At 40.1% G+C, this 24,486-nt stretch overlaps 2 protein-coding genes across 4 annotated transcripts; both read right to left on the bottom strand.

The window, feature by feature from the left end:
• Positions 1-112: 112 nt before the first annotated feature.
• On the bottom strand, positions 113-5,052 carry C10H15orf48 (chromosome 10 C15orf48 homolog). Its single transcript, XM_070763615.1, has 5 exons — positions 5,000-5,052; positions 4,800-4,852; positions 3,896-3,981; positions 2,421-2,481; positions 113-624 (listed from the first exon to the last, which is right to left on the bottom strand). Exons 2-5 carry the CDS (start codon positions 4,833-4,835, stop codon positions 553-555), a joined length of 255 nt encoding a protein of 84 aa, XP_070619716.1. The 5' UTR covers positions 4,836-4,852; positions 5,000-5,052; the 3' UTR covers positions 113-552.
• Positions 5,053-8,344: 3,292 nt separating this feature from the next.
• Positions 8,345-22,965, bottom strand: AFG2B (AFG2 AAA ATPase homolog B). Of its 3 annotated transcripts, none has more exons than XM_070763612.1 (9): positions 22,666-22,965; positions 19,987-21,098; positions 17,475-17,660; positions 15,634-15,789; positions 14,775-14,984; positions 13,190-13,417; positions 11,117-11,251; positions 10,244-10,369; positions 8,345-8,814 (listed from the first exon to the last, which is right to left on the bottom strand). In XM_070763612.1, exons 2-9 carry the CDS (start codon positions 21,058-21,060, stop codon positions 8,671-8,673), a joined length of 2,259 nt encoding a protein of 752 aa, XP_070619713.1. In that variant the 5' UTR covers positions 21,061-21,098; positions 22,666-22,965; the 3' UTR covers positions 8,345-8,670. The 3 variants fall into 3 exon arrangements, with proteins under 3 accessions (XP_070619713.1, XP_070619714.1, XP_070619715.1); XM_070763613.1 differs by lacking the exon at positions 22,666-22,965 and adding an exon at positions 22,431-22,576; XM_070763614.1 differs by lacking the exons at positions 10,244-10,369; positions 11,117-11,251 and having other exon boundaries at positions 22,666-22,750.
• Positions 22,966-24,486: the final 1,521 nt, after the last annotated feature.

Below are 24,486 nucleotides of genomic sequence, written 5' to 3'. Positions count from 1 at the left end.
GGGGCGACATACAAATCAAATAAATAAGTAAGTAAGTAAGTAAGTAAGTAAGTAAGTAAGTAAGTAAGTAAGTAAGTAAGTAAGTAAGTAAGTAAGTAAGTAAGCAAATAAATAAGATGATGCAACAATATTCTTTTTAATGCGCCCAAATAAATGAGAATCTCAGTCAGTCTGAGATTCTATATAAACTACTTGATAAATTCCAAGTTTATTGAAAACAAACAACAGAATAATTTTTTCCCCCAACAACAATGCAACTCTTTTTAAAACTCCACCTTGGAGAAATGTTGCTCTGCCTTCCTAAAAGAAGCAGGGCAGGGTTCAAAACAAATTACAACAAGTCACCCTTTGCAACACGCTTTTCCTTTTTTCCGCCATAGAGGTGTCGGCTGGGCGGTCTGCAAAACCCGTCAGTAATCTCCTCCAGAGTCCAAAACATAATGGAGAGAGACTCTAAAAATGTAGCAGAAGCATTTCCGCACACTGGTTTCGATCCTCTAGTCTGTGCGGAAGTGATTCCACTAGATTCAGAGAGTGCTGTTTGGAAGGACCTCAGCCCTTGAAAACTTTTCGGGCCTCCTCCAGTTCTTTGATGGGTTCCCATTTCTGGTGGATTGTAAACAGCTGCCGTATAAGACAAAAGATTAAAAAAAGAGAAAGGATTAACAAGCTGGCAGGTATTAAGGATTCCTCATTCCCCCCCGCCCCCCAAAATCACCCGTGTTAGTGTTTCACATTATAGAAAAGGTTATGTAAAATAAGATTATTATTATTTTATTCCTTGCCGAGATAGCGAAATGGACTGTTTCAATTGGAGGGGAGACTTTGACTGCTTTTCTTTTGACATGGGCACCAATTTGGGACTTTTTCTGTTTGATAAAGATGAAAATGAAGCTTTTGCTTTGGGATTTGATGATTGGATATCTATCTATCTATCTATCTATCTATCTATCTATCTATCTATCTATCTATCTATCTATCTATCCTATCTATCCATCTATCTATCTATCTATCTATCTATCTATCTATCTATCTATCTATCTATCTATCTATCTATCTATCTATCTATCTATCTATCTATCTATCTATCTATTAGATATGTATGCCGCCCCTCTCCGGAGACTCGGGGCGGCTAACAGCAACAATAAAGCAGTGTACAATAGTAGTCTGATGTTAGAAACAATTAAAAAACCCATTAATGTAAAAAAACCCCAAACATACATACATACATACCATGCATAGAATTGTAAAGGCCTAGGGGGAAGAGTATCTCAATTCCCCCATGCCTGACGGCAGAGGTGGGTTTTAAGCAGCTTACGAAAGGCAAGGAGGGTGGGGGCAACTCTAATATCTGGGGGCAGTTGGTTCAAGAGGGTCGGGGCCGCCACAGAGAAGGCTCTTCCCCTGGGTCCCGTCAAGCGACATTCTTTAGTTGACGGGACCTGGAGAAGATCCACTCTGTGGAACCTAACTGGTTGCTGTTTTTGCTGTAGAAGTATGGCGTATTGTTGGAGTTTAATAAATATATTTGTGATGTGTTGTGATGTGGATTTGTGGAAATATAATTTATCTACAGGTTATTTTTTTAAAAAAAAATCAGACTATGATTATGATGTATTTATTTATTTATTGGATTTGTATGCCGCCCCTCTCCAGAGCCTCGGGGCGGCTAACAGCGACAATAAAACAGTGTACAATAGTAATTTGGTATTGATGATTAAAAATCTATTAATATAAAAACCAAACATACATACATACATACCATGCATAGAATTGTAAAGGCCTAGGGGGAAAGAGGATCTCAATTCCCCCTCGCCACAGCTGTATATATACTGTTGGTATATATACTGTTATAATTTTTTATTGTTTGAAGTACAGTATATGTCTTTTATATTTTTGTTTTGTTGAGGTTTTTTTGTTAAACTAAAGCAAGACAATATTACATATTTTACTTCTGTCTCTGTTGAAGAGAGTTGGAACTCCTTTTTTCTTTTCTTTTTAATCTTATTGTTGGGTTTTTTTAGTGCCACTTTTAAAATTCCCCACTGTTCAACTTTCTACCTTCGAAATTTAATACAATTCTGCATTAAATTCTGTCTTCTATGATTTTTATTCTGTGAGCTTTGACACCATTACGGATGTATAGTGTAAAAAGCTAAGCCCGTTTTTTTAAATGAGGATAAATGAAGTCCAGTCTTGCAATAAGCTTTTTTTGTTTTGAGTTCGATCACAATAGTTTAATAAAGTTGATCACAACTTAACAACAACCTACAACTCTATTTATCTATTAGCCAATATTATCAGCACTAAAAATTTATAGCACTAAAATGAATTTAATTATCTATTACATATTCTTACTCCTGGACTCTAGATTCATCATAATACAGTCCAGGACTTGTTACCCTATCAAAGGTTATTACCTTTTGAGGTTGGGTTGGATCCACTTTTTCCCAAGGTTCGGGATTGTGCCACCTATCAATACTAAAAGCAAAAGGCAGCATTTATTATGGATGAGATAAAAAATAACCTTTGGCTAATCATCAGCTTAATAAAAACATATTTTAGCTATTTAAACGAAGACTCAATAGCACCACTTGATTTATTTTGAATCCACTTCCACCGAGTTTATTTTGGCTGAATAATTTAAAACTATGATTTAAATGCTAATTCCGGAAACAATTCCTTTATAGAGTAGTATGGAAAATCTGCTTATATACTGCTAAGGTATAGATAAAAAAATTTCTTTCATAGTAATTTGATTCTTCTTTAGTTGTAGAATGAATAGTTCAGCATCCAATGACAGATAAACCATTTTTAAACCTTGTGGGTTTTAAAACCTAAACTCAGTTCTTGCCAAGCTTTATTCCTAATGCTCCATTAAAAAAATAAAACAAACACAAACAACACCCCCCCCCCAATTGAAATAGAAAACATTTTTAAATTAGAAGGAATTCTTTTGATTTCTGCGTTAGAGGCTTTTTGAACTTTGCCTGAAAAAATACTCTTGTCATAATTCCACTTCCTCCTTGAGAAATAAAACAAAAAGCAAAGAGAGAGAAACATTTATTTTCAGATTTTATTCCTTGTTCTTGTGTTAACATCTTCAGTCCTGGGTGGGGGGAGAATGCCATTCCTTTCCCATTTTCCCTCATATCCCATTTATCTTGGTGTGTATGTGTTGATTGGATTGTTGAGTCGCGGGTTTTAACTGGAGCTATTGTTTTAATTTATATTTGACTTCTTTTTATTACAAATTGTATTTTTATATTGTTGTAAGCTGCCCCGAGTCCTTGGGATTGGGCATCATAGAAGTCGAATAAATAATAACAACAACAACAACAATAATCTACTTATACTTAATAATCTATTGTTTATAATAATAAACAATAAAATTGTATAGTCTGGAGGACAGAAGGAAAAGGGGGGACACGATCGAAACATTTAAATATGTTAAAGGGTTAAATAAGGTTCAGGAGGGAAGTGTTTTTAATAGGAAAGTGAACACAAGAACAAGGGGACACAATCTGAAGTTAGTTGGGGGAAAGATCAGAAGCAACGTGAGAAAATATTATTTCACTGAAAGGGTAGTAACAAACTTCCAGCAGACGTGGTTGGTAAATCCACAGTCACTGAATTTAAACATGCCTGGGATAAACATATATCCATTGTAAGATAAAATACAGGAAATAGTACAAGGGCAGACTAGATGGACCATGAGGTCTTTTTCTGCCGTCAGCCTTCTATGTTTCTATGTTTCTAATCTTAAATTTTAAAAGCAACAGCAAGAAAGGAAAGAACCTTTCTACGGAGAGGGGCAGCATACCAATTTAATAAGTAAATAAATAAAAGGAAGAAGATTCTTTAGGTTGAGTAGAAAGAAACAGGTGCTGCTTACATTATATCTGATCTTCTCAAGGCTCGGATGCCTGTGTATACCATCCCACTCAGCGTGGTAGTCATAATCATAGCCAGGGGAATCAGCTGAAAGATACAAAGCACTCCCTTAGTAAAGGGGACGCATCAAACTATCTATCTACTTCAGGAGAAAACAGGACCTGCGAAGGACATTTCTTCCCAAAACGTCTTTCCCCCAACATTTCTTCGTCCCTGGAGAGTTTGCAGCGACAGCAGCTTCCCATCGGAGGATGCTTCTTACCTTGCTGTGCGCCTGATACCCTAACTCAGATCAATGTGGGTTCCTCTATGGAACCCACCTTGCATAACTGACCTTAATACAATCGAGAGAGTCCAGAAATACTACACAAGAAGAGTTCTTCACTCCTCCTCTCGAAACAAACTACCTTACTCCTCCAGGCTTCAAATACTACGGCTAGACAATGTACAACTACGTCGCCTCCAAACTGATTTAACTGATGTTCATAAGATCATACACCATAATGTCCTTCCTGTTAGGGACTACTTCACCTTCAACAATAACAACACAAGAGCACGTAACAGATACAAACTAAATGTAAATTGCTCCAAACTTGACAGCAGAGAATATAATTTCAGCAACAGAGTGATCAATGCCTGGAACTCACTACCCAACTCTGTTGTTTCTTCCCGTAACCCCAAGATCTTCAACCTTAAATTATCTACTGTTGACCTCTCCCCTTTTCTTAGAGGTCTGGAAGGGGCGCGCATAAGCGCACTGTTGTGCCTGCCCTCCCTGTCCTTCTGTCCTATTATCCTTTTTTATAGCTTCTTTATACATTGTTATGTTAATACAAACTATAATTCTAGACTTGTTTGAAAAATATAATAAATAGATTTGTCTCAAATCAAAGCCCAAAACTTACCTCTCTATGCTTGTTGAAATACCGAAAGACTGACATGGCGTAAGCAGGTGCAACTGCGAGAGAAGGAAAAAGAAAAAGTTCCAAAGTTATCTTTGGGAAGCATCCTTTGGGTACCACACTGGGCAGGTGTTCCCCTCCCAATTCATCACCCTTCCCTGGAATGAATGAAAGATCCCCTCTCCCTCCCTCATCACAACAACCTGGCCAAGTAGATCTGCAGAAATTTTCAGTGGCATGCGCTTCTCCTTTTATATACCGTTAACGCCCAAGGGTGCTGGATGTGTCCCAAGTCACGTAGTATATAGCTCAGATGGGCAGTTCAGCCACCTACGGATGCTATAGGAGCATTGCACAGGATTAGGGTGCCCCCTGCTGGGCGTGTGAAAGCAGTGGTGAGTGTCATGAAGAGAACCCCTTTACTGCAGTGAAATAATAATAATAATAATAATAATAATAATAATAAATAATAATAAATAATAATAATAATAATAATAATAATAATAATAAATAAATAAATAATAAAAGGCAGCTTGATTCATAACTGCTGGATTGGTTGTTAGAATGCGGCTGTGTTGCTTGAGAGGAATTGTAGTAAATTGTCTCTCTCTCTGGATTAGCTAGTTGTCACAGGACAAGAAGGGCGCCATTTTGTACCCAGCCACTGGCAGCAGAGGAAATTAGGGGTTGCCTAAGGTGCTCAAACTACAGTTAGCTGAACCGTGGTCTATTGTACGAACCATAACCTATCCTGTCCCCAGCACTTGGTAAACAGCAAAATGCAAACCAATTTGCAAGGCCGCAAAAAAGCTAAGCTGCATCACAGTCAGGGCCTACGGGTCTGAGTTGCAATACAGCCAAAGGACCCCCCCTCCCCAGCTCTATGAAAGATGATGGAGAAGACCCTCAGTTGTGGACCAGGAAAATCAATACTGAAAGGCCGGGAGGTGGAGAGGAGCTCCCCTCTCTCACCTGTGGCCTGGTTGCACAGGGAAGCCCATGAGGCCTGGGGGAAAAGTGGAAGAAATCCACCTCCCGCCCTGCCCCAGGTTTGGGCTCCTCCGTTTTCAATTGCATTTCCACATCCTGTTCACACAATACCCTTCTCTAGGTCACTTGAAACCTAGTAGCTGCATTCACATTACATGCTAAGCTTAGACCTTTCCTTTCCTTTTTTTCCCTTTCCTTTTCCTCCTTTCCTTTCTGTTCCTTTCCTTTCCTTTCCTTTCTTTTTTCCTTTCCATTCCTTCCCCTTTTTCTTGTCAGAAATGGTAAGGTCTCCTGCCTGAGCCGTGGCTTGGACCAGGGGTCTCCAACCTTGGCAACTTTTAAGACTTGTGGACTACAACTCCCAGAGTTCCTCAGCTATCTTTGCTGGCTGAGGAACTCTGGGAGTTGAAGTCCACAAGTCTTAAAGTTGCCAAGGTTGGAGACCCCTGGCTTGGACTATATGATCTACAAGGTCCCTTCCAACTCCGGTTATTATTCTGTTCTATTCTTTCCTCCTTCCTCCTTTCCTTTCTTTCACCAGGTTTTTTTCTTTGCTCGGCCAGGACTGTTTCCTTGGCCTGGCTGACTCCATTTTGTAGCCAACCCCACTTCTCACCCTGCTTCCGTTACCGTTCAGGGCCTTTCTTGATGCACCTCGTGAGGGGTGACTTAGCTTCTAGTGCTATCTTCTAGTGGAGAGATGTTCTTCCCCCAAGCCAAGACTTAGAGTACGACAGGAGGAAAGCAGCAGTCTGAACACAAAGTGGAAAGTCCGTTAGAAGCAGTTGGTTCTCCTTCCTTCCTTCCTTCCTTCCTTCCTTCCTTCCATCCATCCATCCGTCTGTCCGTCAATTGCAGTTTCCTCAAAGTCTGGTTTGAGAATATAAGGCCTACTCATTTTCATATAGGGAATTTAAAAAAAATTTTTTTTTATTAAATGTTTTATGTTTAAAAATATTTTTACAATCTGCTTTTTAGACTATTATCCCACATTCATTCTTCTTATTCATTTATCCCTCTTTTCAACTTATAATAAATGAATATTTACACAATAAATACATATTAGCCCATTAGTTCATCCTTACATTTTAATAATAATAATAATAATAATAATAATAATAATAATAATAATAAAAAAACAATAATATAATTATAATAATAATGTGTCTATCATACAGTAATAGTGTCTGGTCTGAGAATATAAGGCCTACTCATTTTCATATAGGGAATTTTTAAAAAAAATAATTTTTATTAAATGTTTTATGTTTAAAAATATTTTTACAATCTGCTTTTTAGACTATTATTCCACATTCATTCTTCTTATTCATTTATCCCTCTTTTCAACTTATAATAAATGTATATTTACATATAATAAATACAGATTAGCCCATTAGTTCATCCTTACATCTTAATAATAATAATAATAAAACAATAATATAATTATAATAATAGTGTCTATCATACAGTAATAGTGTTTGGATACAGGGATTCCATTTTTAGCATTTCATAACACCTTTTCTTACTGTTATACCTTCCTAAATTTCATCATCATTATTATTATTATTTATTAGATTTGTATGCCGCCCCCCTCCGTAGAATCCTAACCCATGCTTTTATCATCTAACCATTTATACCAATCATCCTATGTTTTATAGTATTCTGATTCCTCTTCATCATTTATTGCTTTAGTAAGCGTATCGATTTCTACACATTCTAACATTTTATTAATCACACAATCTTCTCTAGGTATATTACAGTATTAGTTTTCCACATCTGAGCTAATGTTATCCTTGCTGCTATAATAATATGGAGCAGTTTTATTTTTAAATTAGCCCCAGCACATCATAGTAAGGAGATGACAGCAATCCCTGGCGGGACCCAGGGGAAGAGCCTTCTCTGTGGCGGCCCCGACCCTCTGAAACCAACTCCTCCCAGAGATCAGAGTTGCCCCCACCCTCCTTGCCTTTCGTAAGCTCCTTAAAACCCACCTTTGTCGTCAGGCAGGGGGAATTGAGATATCCCCTCCCCCTAGGCTTATAAAATTTATGCATGGTATGTCTGTGTGTATGATTGGTTTCTTAAATAAGGGTTTTTAAAATTAACTTAAATATTAGATTTGTTCATATTGTTTCACTATTGTTGTTAGCCGCCCCGAGTCTATGGAGAGGGGTGGCATACAAATCTATTAAATAAATAAATAAATAAATAAACAAACAAGCAAGCAAGCAAACAAAGATCTGAAATACCTTCTCTTCTCAAACTCCATTTTTTTTGTTCATGGTATTATAATTGTGTACCATCAAGTTGTTGCTGGTTATTAATGACTGTATTGGCTTTCTCCATAATCATCAGTCCAAAACTTGGTCTTTCAATGGTGTACTGACCGCCACAGTAACTGAATCTCCCCAACTTCTTGCTGGTTATCCTCTTTTTCTCTTTCCTTTCACATTTCACAATAACAGTCAACTATAAACAAGGCATTTCACCTGGCTAATCAATTACACCTGAATAGCAAAATCGATGAAGGAGCCAAGAATTTCTCAAAAGATACGACAAGATTTTTCATTGATTAACTTCTTTTATTGAATAACAGAACTGAGTCATATGAAGTTACAAAAATACTAAAGTAATTTCTTGAATATGACGGGACTTATTCATCACACTAAACAAGAATAAGGTTTATTTTGTTTGCGCTGCAGTGGTACATACATTAAACAATTCTGGAATTGTTTTCTGCTGTTAAAATATGTAAATAAATGCATTCAGCCATTTAAGCTACTTTCCTTTCATTATTCCATGCACTTTTTACAGATCTTTCAATGTATTGTTGAAGGGGAAAATATTTGTATATGTTGGTATTGTAGCCGCTTTGCAGATTATATTATTATTGAATTCTAAACAATGTTTCATAAAATTGCAACTCTTTGTGAGTTAGTGATGGCTTTACAGTCTCCAAGGATTTTTCAAAATGTTTATATTTCACAGCTGTGGCTTCCACTTTGTTTTCTTGCAATGCTAGCAAAGCAGCCTAAAAGTAAAAGAATAAAAATAAAAATAGGAAAGACACTCATTATAAATGATTTATGTATTTGTCAAACAAGTATAGTATTATAGTTCATATTAACATAACATAACATAAGTAGAACATAGTAACAGAAAGGATAAGACAGTAGGACAGGGACGGTAGGCACAAAAGTGCACTTATGTATATAAAAGTGCACTTATATATACTGTACATCATCCTCATATACTGTATAAATGTAAATGTAATATAAAACTACCAAATGCAAATTTTAATAGTTTAAAATAAATTTTAAACGTTCCAGTGATTGTGATGACGATTGCCTCTTCATTTATATATACCTTCTCTTGAATGTTTAAAATTTATTTAAAACTACTAAAATTTAAACATTTTAAATTTAAAATAAATTTTGAACCTTCCAGATATTGTGATGTTTATTGCCTCTTTATTGCCTGGATCTCACATTTTTAGGACAATTCTTGATATGTATGAATGTATGTATGTATGTATGTATGTATGTATGTATGTATGTATGTATGTATATATGTAAGACTTGACTTACAGCTACAATTGAGCCCAAAATTTTGGTTGTTAAGTGAGATTTAAGTGATTTTTGCTCCATTTTATGACCTTTCTTGCCCCCGTTGTTAAATGAATCACCGATGTTAGTACCACACATCATCATCATCATCATCATCATCATCATCATCATCATTATTTAGATTTGTATGCCACCCCTCTCCGTAGACTCGGGGCGGCTCACAACAGTAATAGTACAACAAATCTAATAATTAAAAGTCACTAAAAACCCCTTACTAAAAAGAAAACATACACACAAACATACCATGCATAAACTGTATAGGCCCGGGGGAGATGTCTCAGTTCCCCCATGCCTAGCAGCAGAGCTGGGTTTTAAGAAGTTTACGAAAGGCAGGGAGGATGGGGGCAGTTCTAATCTCCGGGGGGAGCTGGTTCCAGAGGGTCGGGGCCACCACAGAGAAGGCTCTTCCCCTGGGTTCCGCCAGACGACATTGTTTAGTTGACAGGACCCGGAGAAGGCCAAACTCTGTGGGACCTAACCGGTCACTGGGATGTTAAGTGAATTCGGTTTTCCTGTTGATTTTGCTTCTCAGAAGGTTGCAAAAGGTGACCTCAGGACACCATAACAGTCATACATATGAGCCAGTTACCATGTGTTCAAATGTTGGTCACATGACCTCAGGGATTCTATGACAATTGTAAAACCATCATAAGTCACCCTTTTCAATGCTGTTGTAACTTTAATCGGTTACTAAACAAACTAGTGTTAAGTTGAAAACTACTGATACATCCGCAAACACACATACATGCAAACATAAAAATGACAGTTTACAAGTCTGTTCCCCAATTTCTTTAAATCCTGTCACTGAGGCATTATAAATTAAAAATGACTTACTTCCTTACAGAGATTCTCAAGGTCAGCTCCAGAGAACATATTAGTTTGACTTGCAATATCTGCTAGGGAGATCTCAGAATCTATTGGAATTCTTTCTGTGCAAATTTTCAGAACCGAAAGCCTTCCCTATTTTCAAAACACCACAAAAGAGGAAGAGAATTATGCGACTAACTTTATAGGCTGTGATCTACACATTCTTAAAAGTAAAGCCCCCCCCCCATGAGTTACATAGAAACATAGAAGATTGACAGCAGAAAAAGACCTCATGGTCCATCTAGTCTGCCCTTATACTATTTCCTGTTGGTCAAACACATGGAAGCATGGCTTAGACATAGATTACATTGCTTTCAGTATGTTTTTCTTAATGATGGTCTTTGAAAGGATGAAAGGGTCACACATTTCAGTATGCCCAATGCCTTTGTTTTGTTGTGGCTTAGTGTGTTATGTCGCTTTATATTCTATAAACTAGTGTTTATCACATAGTGTTTATGTCAATCTAGCACGTATTGAGCCATGGTAGCGCAGTGGTTAGAGTGCAGTACTGCAGGCTACTTCTGCTGACTGCCTGAAATTTGGCAGTTCGAATATGACCAGGCTCAAGGTTGACTCAGCCTTCCCTCCTTCCGAGGTGGGTAAAAAGAGGATCCGGATTTTTGGGGGCAATAGGTTGACTTGGTAAACTGCTTAGAGAGGGCTGGAAAGTGGTATATAAGTCTATGTGCTTTTGCTATTGACTTCAATAAGTAGTTAAGTAAACAATACTGTATGTCTGAAATGAGCAACGCTACTCCAATATGTCATTTCTCACCCAAAGCAGAAATTTTAGAAATAATGAACTTTAATTTCAAATTCATCTACAATTTTACACCATACCTTCTCATCTGGCGGTGGAACATAGATGATCTTATCTAAGCGTCCCGGACGTAACAAAGCATAATCCAATTGGTCTGGTCTATTTGTTGCAGCAACGACCATGACATCTTTGTTAAAAACTTCCTGAAGTTCTAACTAGTAAGTTGATAGAAATGAGGAACTGTTAGGTGTTTTAAAATAGGGAAGGCTTTTGGTTCTGAAAATCTATTTTTTTTAAACCATCCGGCCTTTCCTTGGCTTTTGATAGCCCACCAACATGGTTTTATGCTTTATTGCAGCTAAGGAAACAAGAGGCAAAAAAAGAATTTATCCTGTCTCATTCAAGAAGATATAATTATGTGATCTTATACAGAAAGTCCTCGGCTTACAAGCACAATTGAGCCCAAAATTTCTGTTGCTAAGTGAGACATTTGTCAAGCGAATTTTGGCTCATTTTACAACCATTCTTGCCAAAGTTGTTAAGTGAATCACGGCAGCTGTTAAGTTAGTAAAACGGCTGTTAAGTGAATCTAACTTCCTCCTTGACTTTACTCGTCAGATGATCGTAAAAGGGGGATCACATGACCCCAGAACACTGCAACTGTCATAAGTACACGCCAGTTGCCAAGCATCTGAACTTTGATCATGTGATCATGGGAATGCAGCAAGTGTGAGAAATGGTTCGGAGTCACTATTTTTAGTCCTGTTGTAACTTCAGTCGCTATGAACTATTGTAAGTTGAGGACTACCTGCAAGAGAGGAATTCAGAATCCTTTTAAGCACAAAATCCAGTGAACTTGGAATCACTTATTATTATTATTAGCTGCCCAGTGTCCGTAAGGAGTTAGGTGGCTTAAAAGTCTAATAAATTAAATTAAAATTAAATTAAATGTTTAAATATCACTAAAAATGAAGAAAACTAAACCACAACTTCACCCACTGCCAACATAAGACATGAAACAAAAACAATTCATATCTTGGAATACATAGGTCATCGATCGAGACAGGCTGAAGACGTCCATCAAATTCTATAAACCAAACTCCAAAATACTGTTTATTTAGACAAAATATAAATAACATTTAAAGATAATACATACACACTAAACCTAATTAAAAATGCTATTATAAACGACTAAAACCGAGGGGCAACTTACAACTACCATATAACTGAAATGATAGGTCGTTTGTGATCCAAATGTCATCTTGACATAACATCTCTCTCCCCTTCCATCTAATCTTCTCTTTTCTTTTAACTTCTCACTTTATTTTCTTTATTCTTTATCCTTTACATAATTTACATCATTGTTATACTATGTACCGGTATTTCATATCATTTTTTAATGTATATATTGCGGCCCTATTTGGACAGGGAGTCACTGCTCACAGTCGCTCATGCCCTCATCACCTCGAGGTTCGATTACTGCAACGCTCTCTACATGGGGCTACCTTTGAAAAGTGTTCGGAAACTTCAGATTGTGCAGAATGCAGCCGCGAGAGCTGTCGTAGGGCTTCCAAGATTCGCTCACGTTTCTTCAACACTCCGTGGCTTGCATTGGCTGCCAATCAGTTCCCGGTCACAATTCAAAGTGTTGGTCATGACCTTTAAAGCCCTACATGGCATGGGACCAAATTACCTCCGGAACCGCCTGCTACCGCACGAATCCCAGCGACCGATAAGGTCCCACAGAGTTGGCCTTCTCCGGGTCCCGTTGACTAAACAATGTCGTTTGGCGGGCCCCAGGGGAAGAGCCTTCTCTGTGGCGGCCCTGGCCCTCTGGAACGAACTCCCCCCGGAGATTAGAACTGCCCCCCCCTCCCTGTCTTTCGTAAATTACTCAAGACTCATTTATGCCGCCAAGCATGGGGGAGTTAAGATATTCCTTCCCCTAGGCCATTACAAGTTATGCATGGTATGTTTGTGTGTATGTTTGGTTTTATTATAAGGCTTTTTAGCTGTTTTATTAATTGGATTTCTACATGCTGTTTTTATCATTGTTGTTAGCCGCCCCGAGTCTGCGGAGAGGGGCGGCATACAAATCCAATCAATCAATCAAGATTATTTAAAAAAAAATTAAATTATGTCTATCTGTATACCTCTTTATCACTTTCAGCTGGTTCTTGACTCTCATTTTCCATCTCTGCTTTATTTCCTCTTCGCTCCGTTAGCTTGACTCCAATGCCATCCAACTCATTGAGAAGGACGGAAAGAACTCTCTCCTGGACACCACACCCGGTTTTAGTTCCTGATCGGGATCCCAGGATCGCGTCAATTTCATCCAGGAAAACTATAGCTGGAGTATTTGCTCTTGCTTGACGAAATACCTTGGAGGGGGGGAAACATAGAAACATAGAAGACTGACGGCAGAAAAAGACCTCATGGTCCATCTAGTCTGCCCTTATACTATTTCCTGTGTTTTATCTTAGGATGGATATATGTTTATCCCAGGCATGTTTAAATTCAGTTACTGTGGATTTATCAACCACGTCTGCTGGAAGTTTGTTCCAAGGATCTACTACTCTTTCAGTAAAATAATATTTTCTCACGTTGCTTTTGATCTTTCCCCCAACTAACTTCAGATTGTGTCCCCTTGTTCTTGTGTTCACTTTCCTATTAAAAACACTTCCCTCCTGAACCTTATTTAACCCTTTAACATATTTAAATGTTTCGATCATGTCCCCCCTTTTCCTTCTGTCCTCCAGACTATACAGATTGAGTTCATTAAATCTTTCCTGATACATTTTATGCTTAAGACCTTCCACCATTCTTGTAGCCCGTCTTTGGACCCGTTCAATTTTGTCAATATCTTTTTGTAGGTGAGGTCTCCAGAACTGAACACAGTATTCCAAATGTGGTCTCACCAGCACTCTATATAAGGGGATCACAATCTCCCTCTTCCTGCTTGTTATACCTCTAGCTATGCAGCCAAGCATCCTACTTGCTTTTCCTACTGCCCGACCTCACTGCTCACCCATTTTGAGACTGTCAGAAATCACGACCCCTAAATCTTTCTCTTCTGAAGTTTTTGCTAACACAGAACTGCCAATGCAATACTCAGATTGAGGATTCCTTTTCCCCAAGTGCATTATTTTACATTTGGAAACATTAAACTGCAGTTTCCATTGCTTTGACCATTTATCTAATAAAGCTAAATCATTTACCATATTACAGACGCCTCCAGGAATATCAACCCTATTGCACACTTTAGAGTCATCGGCAAATAGGCAAACCTTCCCTACCAAACCTTCCCCTATGTCACTCACAAACATATGTCACTCACAAACATATTAAAAAGAATAGGACAAAAACAAACAGAAGATAATCAAATAGCTAAGCCTATTAAGTCTATCAGCAAAGTGGTGCGGTGGCCTAGAGGCCTTTTCCCTGACTTTTAAACATTTTAACACAGTTTTTTTCCCCTGATTTATTCTGTTTTTTTCACGAAATCCCTGATAATTCCCTGATATTTCCCGAACCGCCAATTTCCCTGATTTCCCTGTTTCCCAGGTTTGCTGGACACCCTGCACTGAGCAACTGGGGGCAAGAAAGATTGTAAAAGGGGTTGAAAGTCACTTAACAAATGTTTCAATTATCAACAGGATTTTTGTGGACCAATTGTGGCCGTAAGTCGAGAGCTACCTGTAGTTTCAGTGCCTCACCGGAACAAGAAAAAACTCACACCTGAGACAAAATCTTCTCTGACTCTCCAACCAAAGGTGAGAAGAGATCAGCACCGTTCACAGCCAGAAAGGAACAATGAGAAGAGGAAGAGGCTGCTTTCACGAGCATTGTTTTGGCACAACCGGATGGTCCATAGAGAAGGATGCCTTTTGGGCGAGCCAGCCCCATCCGGACAAAGGCTTCTGGGAATTTTATGGGCCATTCGATGCTCTGCAAATCATGAAAAAAGAACAGAACCTCCCGTGAATTTCTCAGGCTGCAAAATCACCAACGTAGTTCCAAAACCCCTCTTTTATTTCAAGAGCTGTGAATTATGTTCATTCCCAGCCCTAATAAGTCCCAAACAGTTTTAATTAGTCTGACAGAAGTCTGCTGCTGTCCTTCGAGATAAGGCTGATAAGCACCTACCTTTATCTCTCTGGACAAGATGCCAAAGACCTAATTGGCGATTAGTTTTGCAAGGCCAAACGGAGCACAGAGTCAACGCACAGCTGTTGAGTAGAACCGACCAGAATGAACCACGTTGATTCCTGCAAAGGTTCATGTCTCTTTGCTCCACTTTTATCTCCAAGCCTTATCCCCGAGTAGACCTTTTTTTCCTTAACCGTTCTTGCCTTCTGGCAGCTTTGCGCATGCGTGCATTGGGAACAGGCTATCCCTGTTCATCTACCTTGCTGATGTCAGCCTCTGGAGGCTCTGGCGTCAGCGCAGACTTCCCGGATGGCCCTGGCGCCATTTCTGCCTCCGACGCAGAGCTTTTCCCAGACTCAGGACTGGCCCACGTTCCTCCTCACCCTTTTCACTCTCTGACTCAGCTTCCAGCTCCGCAGGCCACTGGCGGACCACAACAAACTCTTACCTGTTTTAATTTTAATTTCACGTCTTCAAGGCCACCGATCTGATCCCATGAGACGGGCTTGAAGTCTGTTAATCCGATTCCACTTCGGAAAGACGACGGCTGGATCTTTTTCAGGGCCTCGAGGAAGTCCGACATCTCAACAGGGCAGATTGAATCCTGAAGACAAATGCACACGGAAGTAGGAAAACACAGATTCATTTTTGAGCAGCAGAATAAAGCTGCTAACTTGCTAACGATCTCATAAATCTAGAATTAATCTGTTGATAATCTGGGGCAATCCCACAATTACATAGAAACATAGAAGTCTGACGGCAGAAAAAGACCTCATGGTCCATCTAGTCTGCCCTTATACTATTTCCTGTATTTTATCTTAGGATGGATCTATGCTTATCCCAGGCATGTTTAAATTCAGTTACTGTGGATTTATCTACCACGTCTGCTGGAAGTTTGTTCCAAGGATCTACTACTCTTTCAGTGAAATAATATTTTCTCACGTTGCTTTTAATCTTTCCCCCAACTAACTTCAGATTGTGTCCCCTTGTTCTTGTGTTCACTTTCCTATTAAAAACACTTCCCTCCTGGACCTTATTTAACCCTTTAACATATTTAAATGTTTCGACTATTTCCTGAGCGGCCAAAAAACTAGTACATATAGTTGAATTAAAGATTCTGTTTTCTTCTGAAACTTTTCTTGGATTTATCCATAGTTGGCCTACCAGCGGTCAAAAAGCTTAACAAATTGCGTGTCAGTGGGTGTCGCACATTGGCAGTTGTGATGCATATTTTGAGCTGCAGAGGGATGAAAGAGCCATAGGACATGGTTTGCAAACCATCTATCAGCGCCCCAAATAGCTTCTGAGAAATAAATCAGATTCCAATCCAATTCTTTCATCCAAGGTTCGATTTATTATCAGAGTCATGTTGGTCACGCCGTTGCCATCCTGATACTAACTTCCTTCCAGTTCCCCACCCAGGTTAAAGTTCATCCCACATCCCCACACCCACTAGTTCATCACGAGGACCAGTCCGAGTGTTGGGATTTCATCAACCTCCTCTTTACATCCGTTGATGACCTTGGACTCTAAGAAAGGAATTTGTTGTGGCTAGTAACTTTTCCTTTCATGACCCCTCCCAGTTTATTTATTTATTGGATTTGTATGCCGCCCCTCTCCGTAGACTCGGGGCGGCTAACAGTAATAAAAACAGCATATAACAATCCAATATTAAAACAGTTAAAAACCCTTATTATAAAACCAAACATACATACAGACATACCATGCATAAAATTGTAAAGGCCTAGGGGGAAAGAGTATCTCAGTTCCCCCATGCCTGGCGGCAGTGGTGGGTTTTAAGTAGCTTACAAAAGGCAAGGAGGGTGGGGGCGATTCTAATCTCTGGGGGGTAGTTGGTTCCAGAGGGCTGGGGCCGCCACAGAGAAGGCTCTTCTCCAGGGTCCTGCCAAGCGACATTGTTTAGTTGACGGGACCCGGAGAAGACCCACTCTGTGGGACCTAACTGGTTGCGGGCATTCGTGCAGCAGAAGGCGGTCCCTGAGATAATCTGGTCCGGTGCCCTGAAGGGCTTTATAGGTCATAACCAACACTTTGAATTGTGACCGGAAACAGTTCCTCTAATACTATTCTACTGTGGCAGGCCAAAAGTCTCTAACTCCACATGATAGCTTTCGGACTGAACACCATCGCTCTAGGACCCACCCGTTAAACCAAAACCAAACAATGTCTTTATGCAATGTATGAACACGTCCTTGGTGTAAACAGTTGGGACTGGCCTTCTCAGCATCAAACCTGCGGTACATGAAGAAATGCAAACGAGCTTCTTACTGTGCGATTACGGAAAAGGGTGTGCATGGCGGCTTCTCTGCAGAGCGAGGTGAGGTCGGCCCCAACAAAACCCGGTGTCATTTCTGCCAGTTCTAGCAAATTAACGTTGCCGGACACCGGCATGCCAGCAGTAATCAGCTGCAGAATAGCCTTCCTTTGCTTCAAGGTTGGGCTCCCAATGACAATCTAAAGCAAGGATGGAAAACACAAGCATTTTATTTATTTATTTATTTATTTATTGGATTTGTATGCCGCCCCTCTCCGGAGACTCGGGGCGGCTAACAGCAACAATAAAACAGTGTACAATAGTAATTTAATACTAAAAACGATTAAAAATCTATTAATGTAAAAAACCAAACATACATACCATGCATAGAATTGTAAAGGCCTAGGGGGAAAGAGGATCTCAATTCCCCAATGCCTGACAGCAGAGGTGGGTTTTAAGTAGCTTACGAAAGGCAAGGAGGGTGGGGGCAGTTCTAATCTCTGGGGGGAGTTGGTTCCAGACGGCCGGGGCCGCCACAGAGAAGGCTCTTCTTCTGGGTCCCGCCAAGCGACATTGTTTAGTTGATGGGACCTGGAGAAGATCCACTCTGTGGGACCTAACTGATCGCTGGGATTCGTGCAGCAGAAGGCGGTTCCTGAGGTAATCTGGTCCGGTGCCATGAAGGGCTTTATAGGTCATAACCAACACTTTGAATTGTGATCGGAATCTGATCGGCAACCAATGCAGACTGCGGAGTGTTGGTGTAACATGAGCATATTTGGGAAAGCCCATGATTGCTCTCGCAGCTGCATTCTGCACGATCTGAAGTTTCCGAACATTTTTCAAAGGTAGCCCCATGTAGCCCCATTTTGTTAACCGTTAACACTCACAAAGGCTCCCTGAACCCAGGGGAGGGGTCAGCAACCTTAAACTCTCAAAAGATCCACAAAGGTCCTAATAAGCTTTTTCTAACCATCTCCACGAAGGACTTGAAGGCAAAACCTCTGCCGACAGGTTTGGGGGACATTGAATTTTAACAGCCTATAGGTGAATGGAATATGGATGATTGGTTTTTAAATGAATTAGGGGTTTTAGAATGAAATTTAGTTAGATTTTTAATGTAATTTTAAACTTGATGTTCTTAATATTTAAATGTTAGTAATATAAGAGGGAAACATGGTGGATCAGCACAATGTTTAAGGCGAAACATACTGAAAAGGTTTCAAGCATCTTAGACTAATGGTTGCTATGTGACCTGAGGTCAAAGTTGAGGAAAAATATGGTGGGACAAATTTTTAGCCATTTTATGGCTCCAATAACTTGCAAACTAGTGAAGCTTTCAAAAATCCCTTTGGCACACTTGCTTAAAAGGTACTTCTTGTCAATTATTCCAAGTTTTAGTAGCCACTTGTAAGTACTCTAGGAGTTACTTTAGTTTGAAAATGTCCGCAAAAATTTCCACTCCAATTGTTGGCCGTCTTTAATGCCCGTCTTTAAAACGTCTTTAAAACAGATAGCTCTGTTTTCTCACCTTCAATCATCTTCATTTTATTTCATTAGACAAAGCAAGTTTTTTTCTATCACACATGTTGTTTTTGTGATGGTTTCTTTTCAAATAAGACTTCAAAAATTAGTCTAAATGTATGGCGTTTGCTCACACACTATTAATGGAAACTTTGTAAGCAAACTGTAGTTCTAAAATATTAGCTATTAGTACTAAGTACTAACTTCTTATATACTTTGTATTTATCCTGTTGTAAACTGCCCTTAGTCTCAGGAGAAGGGCAGCATAAAAATCTGTTGTGGTTAGCTCTGGCCCAGCTCCTGCCCCAAGGCCTGTGGATGTGGGGGAGACATCCACATGCTGTAGGCCTGTTTTGCCCCGGTGGAATCTGCTGATGAAGGCTCCTCTGACCAAGAAGACATGAGTGACAGGGAGGAGGAGAGTGGGGCAGACAGTTCAGAAGGAGATCAATTATCTAGCTCCTCCTTGGATTCAGAACAAGAGTTAATGATATAGCCACGCATGCGGAGAGCGATGCATAGGCAACAACAACTGAGAGATTATTATCAAAGAAAATGAGGCCACCTGTGGTTGGATGGGGCTGTGGTAATTAGTGAGGCTGCTATAAATAGTGAGGCCATTGTGGAGGATTATCTGATCATTGTGTTTCGTGACTGCTTTACTGACTTTGACCTTTTGTGTGCTGATTTTTCCCCGCTTTGAAACTAAACCAGGGCAAAGTGTGTTTCACTTTGTGAAAGAAGAAGGACTGTGAATTGCCTCACAGCTGCAAGCTAAGTATCACAAAACTGACAAGGGACTTGTGCAAATTACCAGTTTGTTTGGAGACCAGTGCTCTTTGCTATACCAAAAGAGGGCTTGGTTTAAGTGAATTTTCATTATAAAGAACATTGTTTTGAATTTTCAAACGTGTGTGTGTCTGAAATTTGTACCTGTGAATTTTTGGGAGGAGTCTACCAGAACAAAAATCTAACAAACAAACAAATAAAACTGTGAGTTACCTCTTGATCAAATCTGCCTGGCCTCCTCAATGCAGGGTCCAGGGAATCGGGCCTGTTAGTTGCTCCTACAACGATCAGTCCGTGTCCTTGGCTAAATCCATCCATAAGAGTTAGCAATTGAGCCACAAGGCGATGCTCAGGGATATGACCAGAAGCTTCCCGCTTGGGACACAACGAATCGATCTCATCAATGAAGAGGATGGTGGGACCTTCGCTGGACAGTTCCCTTGCTTGCTCGAAGATTCGCCGTAAGTTCTCCTCGCTTTCGCCAGGCCGCGAACCGTAGACCACGGGCCCACCGAGGCTCACCAGACAGGCCCCGACGTCTCCAGCCACCGCCTTGACCAGTAGCGTTTTGCCAACTCCTGGCGGCCCCACCAAAAGAACTCCCTTTGGGACCGAGAGGCCTAGCGTTTTGAAGCTGTTCGGGAAACGCAGGGGCAGTTCAATCGTTTCTCTCAAGGCCTGGCTGACTTCATCCAAACCAGCCACTCGGATTTTCGAACCGTCCCCCATCAGGCGGCTGTATCTGTCCAACGTGATGGTCTCTTTAACGTGGATATTGGTTTGGGGCGTGATCAAGCCCGCTTCTTCCGGGTTAGGCAGCCCCATGGACAATATTTCGACGCACTCCACCGGGTTGCCCAGAATCGGAGGGAAAGTCACCACGTGTCCGCACACCACGCAGGCCTTTCTCAAAAGCTCCCGCACGATTTCCGGAAGCATCGTTTCAGGAAGAGCTGTTTTTGAGGCCTGGTTTTTAAAAACGACTCGGACCATTACGTGTCTTAGCTTGGTGCAGGCCACTACACTCAGCTGGTCCGTGCTGACGGTCTTCCTTCGCAGCTGGCTTTCTCTTAATCCCCAAGTCCTGCATCTGAGGTCGAGCTCCAGGTAGCCATCAGCCGAATCATGCCTGGGCCAGGCCGTGCAAAGGCAAGAGCCACTGGGAAAGCTGACCTTGATCAAAGAGCCCAGCTTAGCGCCTAGCAAGGAGAAAGCAGCAGGACCAAGCCTGCACCGTTGGCTGCCCTCATCTTGTGGATCGGGTGGGAGCAGCTTTAATAGAACCATCTTCTGAGACAGGCATGGGTCAGGCAGACAGCGGGTTCCTGAATAATTTAAAACAAAACAGGGTAAGAAGTAAACCAGGGGTCCTCAAACTTGGCAACTTTAAGACTTGTGGACTTCAACTCCCAGAATTCTCCAGCCAGCTATGCAGCAGCTACGCCAGCTGGAGAATTCTGGGAGTTGAAGTCCACAAGTCTTAAAGTTGCCAAGTTTGAGGACTCCTGAAGTAAACAAATACTCCAGTGAAGAACTACCAACTCAGACAAACAATGCAACCTTAAACAACAGCCTTGTCCCCTACTTACGGGACCGTCTCTTGCCGCATACTTCCCAGAGACCAATAAGAGCACACAGAGTTGGCCTTCCCCAGGTCCCGTTGACTAAGCAATGCAGGTTGGTGGGGCCACGGGGAGGGACCTTCTCTGTTGCCGCCCCAGCTCTATGGAATCAACTTCTCCCAATGTCTGTTCTGCTCCCACCCTACTGGTCTTCCGTAAGGCCACGAAGACCTGGCTTTGCCGGCAGGCCTGGGGGCCATGAACTAACATCTATCGTGGCCAGATTATATGAATGGTATGCATACATGTTGTCTGGATAGTTTAACCATGGGATTTAATTGGGGTTTTATAGTTTTAGACTGTACATTTGACTTCTTTTTACTGTATTTGTATTTTATATCGTTGTACCCTGAGTTCTTTGGGATTGGGCAACATAGAAGTTGAATTAATAATAATAATAATAATAACAACAACAACAACAACAACAGCAATAACAACCCACGGAAGGATCCACCAAGAACCCTCCCAGCAATACTGACAGGGCAAACCATATATATAAAATAATACATGTGTATAAATAAATATTATTATAAATAATATGTATACAAAAGTAAAGGAAACCCAACTTTTTAACACTGAGGATGTTACCTAGCTGAAGTTTATTCAGAACGTATGTGTGTATGTAACATAATTTTGCTGAATTGCTGAATTTGACAGAAAACACACACACACACACATTTTTTCTGTCGAATTCAGCAAAAATATGTTACACACATATGTGTGTGTTTGTATGTGTGATGGGTTCTGAATAAGTTTGCCACCCACCCCTGCTGCCACTACTGACTCTATGTATGTCTGTATGCTTGGTTGGGAAGAAAGTATGTTCCAGATATTGCCCCAGGAATAAGGCTTGTTAGAAGGATCAAGAATATAAGCCGCAATAGAGCAGCTTTGGGCACTTCAGCTGCATTCCCACAAAAGAATGAACCTCAGTATATACTGGAATGTGTGAATGCAGAAAATTGTTTTAGGGGAGTTATGATATCCTGGATCAGACATCAAGGAAGTGCTGTTCTGCAAAGCCTCAATACACACCCGCCAATCGTGCAGTTCATCACAAAGCCTTCCCACAAGGACACAAACATAAATAAGCCGCATGCAACACAAACACACGCGCGCACATGGCTTTCTTAATCTGATGGCCCTTCTGATGCACTGGAACTACATTTCCCAGAGTTCTCAGCTCCCATCATCAGGAAAGCTAACCTAAAGGAATCCAGTGCATTGACTGACAGATCAACAGATGCAAAGAAGCAATCTTAATACTCACCTCATCGAAGGTGTAGTAGACGGGGGGGGGGCGAGGAACCTCCTTCCGTCTTTGCAGACAGGATGGGAGGAAAGATAAAAAGAAAGATAAAATGTGCTGCAAGCAAAAGAGCTGCTGGAGTTAAGGCAGCAGGTAATTGGCTGGTCGCCCTGCCCATCAATGCGAACGCAATGTCTGGGCCGGTCGAGTGGCTGTCGGTTTGGTCCAATAGGAAAAGGGCTTTGAAATGCAGGAGAAAAAAGACTGGGGATTGGATAGCGCTCTCAAGTGGGCGGTGCAGGATTGAAAAAAAAGTGGGGGGAGGCGAAAGGGGGGAGATGCGCTTTAATAATAATTGAATGCAGGGTGGGGCTCCGAGTGACGTCATCGAGGAGGAGGAATTGGCGCGGTTTGTTGTTGTTGACGGTAAAAGGATTTCCAAGATAGATTTTGTTTGTTTTTGAGGGGGAAAAAAGCTACTTATTTACTCTCTGGATAGAGGATAAAAGAAAACGAAAACTTTACCATGACTTTGGAAAAAATAACAATTTGGCCAGAGGATGAGTTTGGGCTCATCATTCAGAATGTTTTATTTTTTATTTTTTTGCTTAAAAGATGCGCTTGTGAGGGGAAAAATGCAACGTGAATAAAATGAATGGCAAATAACAGAAATATAGACACATGGAAAACTAAGGGCAGAAGACAAAAACCTAGTGGCCCGTGGACTCTTAATTTTCCTAAATTTATTTTTTTTTTAAATTAAAGTTTTCCCAACATGCAAAAAAGGGGGGGATTTATTGTGGCTCTGTGCCAGTAAAGTAGAAAGCTAGAAATTGTGGCACATAATCAATCCATTTCCCAACTAGAAAGTTTCATATTTCTAAACTGCTGGCCTAAAAGAGATGATTTTTAAATGTGAATTTAACACTAAAAACGAGCTTACATTTCTGCAAGACAATTTGATAGTTTTACTTGTGTAAGGGGAAAAGAAATCTCTCATCCAAAGTAGTCTCCTGGAATGAATATACAGTATCTTTATGTAGAAATTGAGAATTTCTTGATGTCTTGAGCTGTATGAGAGATTTTTCCTGGAAGAGTGCCTAATAAAACTTAAAAGTTGATTTGCATGACAATTCTAGTACTTTTATTAGGAAGATATTTTAACATGGTCCAAAAATACAGACCCTCCCATCATATCTTGTTACAAAGCTCAGTAATACTAAATACTAATCAGTTAGATTTGTGTAGTCCTAATTGTTTATTAAGCACATTTAATTAAGTTTATTGTTCATTCCCCCCCTCAAAAATACCAGTGAACCTATAAAACTACAAGCATCTGTGCATAAAATAAGCATAAAGAAGCATAAACCTTCTGCTATTTGCCTTATTTGAGAGCTAAGGAAAATCTGATTTGATTTCTGATTCTTGAAAATTATTTTCCTTGGTGCTAGAATGATAAACAGTAATAATTTGTTATATGGTCAGGTTTAAATTAGCAGATAATAAGCTTAGATTAGATCATTGGCATTACTTCTTTAAAAAGTACTCAGATCTGCATGGATATACATTATATAGTACATACGTACGTACATACATACATACTTACATACATATAAAATTAACCAACTATATTTAGTTATTTCAACCTATTTAATTTATATCTATCTATGCATCATTTATCATCTAATCAAGAAGGACTGAGACTTTCCTTCATACCCACTAGATGGCAGCTGAGTATCAGTAATGACAATTTATTTTAAGAATTTGTAAGAGTTTAAGTTTAATTGGAGATCCAACATTGCTACAGATTCCACACAGATAGATTACAGGGGAGGCAATAAC

Source organism: Erythrolamprus reginae, chromosome 10, assembly GCF_031021105.1.
Source record: "Erythrolamprus reginae isolate rEryReg1 chromosome 10, rEryReg1.hap1, whole genome shotgun sequence".
Taxonomy (NCBI): Eukaryota; Metazoa; Chordata; class Lepidosauria; order Squamata; family Dipsadidae; genus Erythrolamprus; species Erythrolamprus reginae.
Note: the sequence above shows the minus strand (reverse complement) of the source record. Positions and strands in the feature narration are given on the sequence as shown.

Bases quoted from the DNA above. Each gene is read 5' to 3' on its own strand.
- C10H15orf48 (XM_070763615.1), bottom strand. From the start codon at position 4,835: ATGTCAGTCTTTCGGTATTTCAACAAGCATAGAGAG. The intron at 2,482-3,895 runs GTAAGCAGCACC...TTTTGCTTTTAG, and splicing joins TTGAGAAGATCAGATATAAT to TATTGATAGGTGGCACAATC. The intron at 625-2,420 runs GTAATAACCTTT...CTTATACGGCAG, and splicing joins ATCCAACCCAACCTCAAAAG to CTGTTTACAATCCACCAGAA.
- AFG2B (XM_070763612.1), bottom strand. From the start codon at position 21,060: ATGGTTCTATTAAAGCTGCTCCCACCCGATCCACAAGATGAGGGCAGC. The intron at 17,661-19,986 runs GTAACTCACAGT...TCCTTGCTTTAG, and splicing joins CAGGCAGATTTGATCAAGAG to ATTGTCATTGGGAGCCCAAC. The intron at 14,985-15,633 runs GTAAGAGTTTGT...CATGATTTGCAG, and splicing joins TGAAATTAAAATTAAAACAG to AGCATCGAATGGCCCATAAA.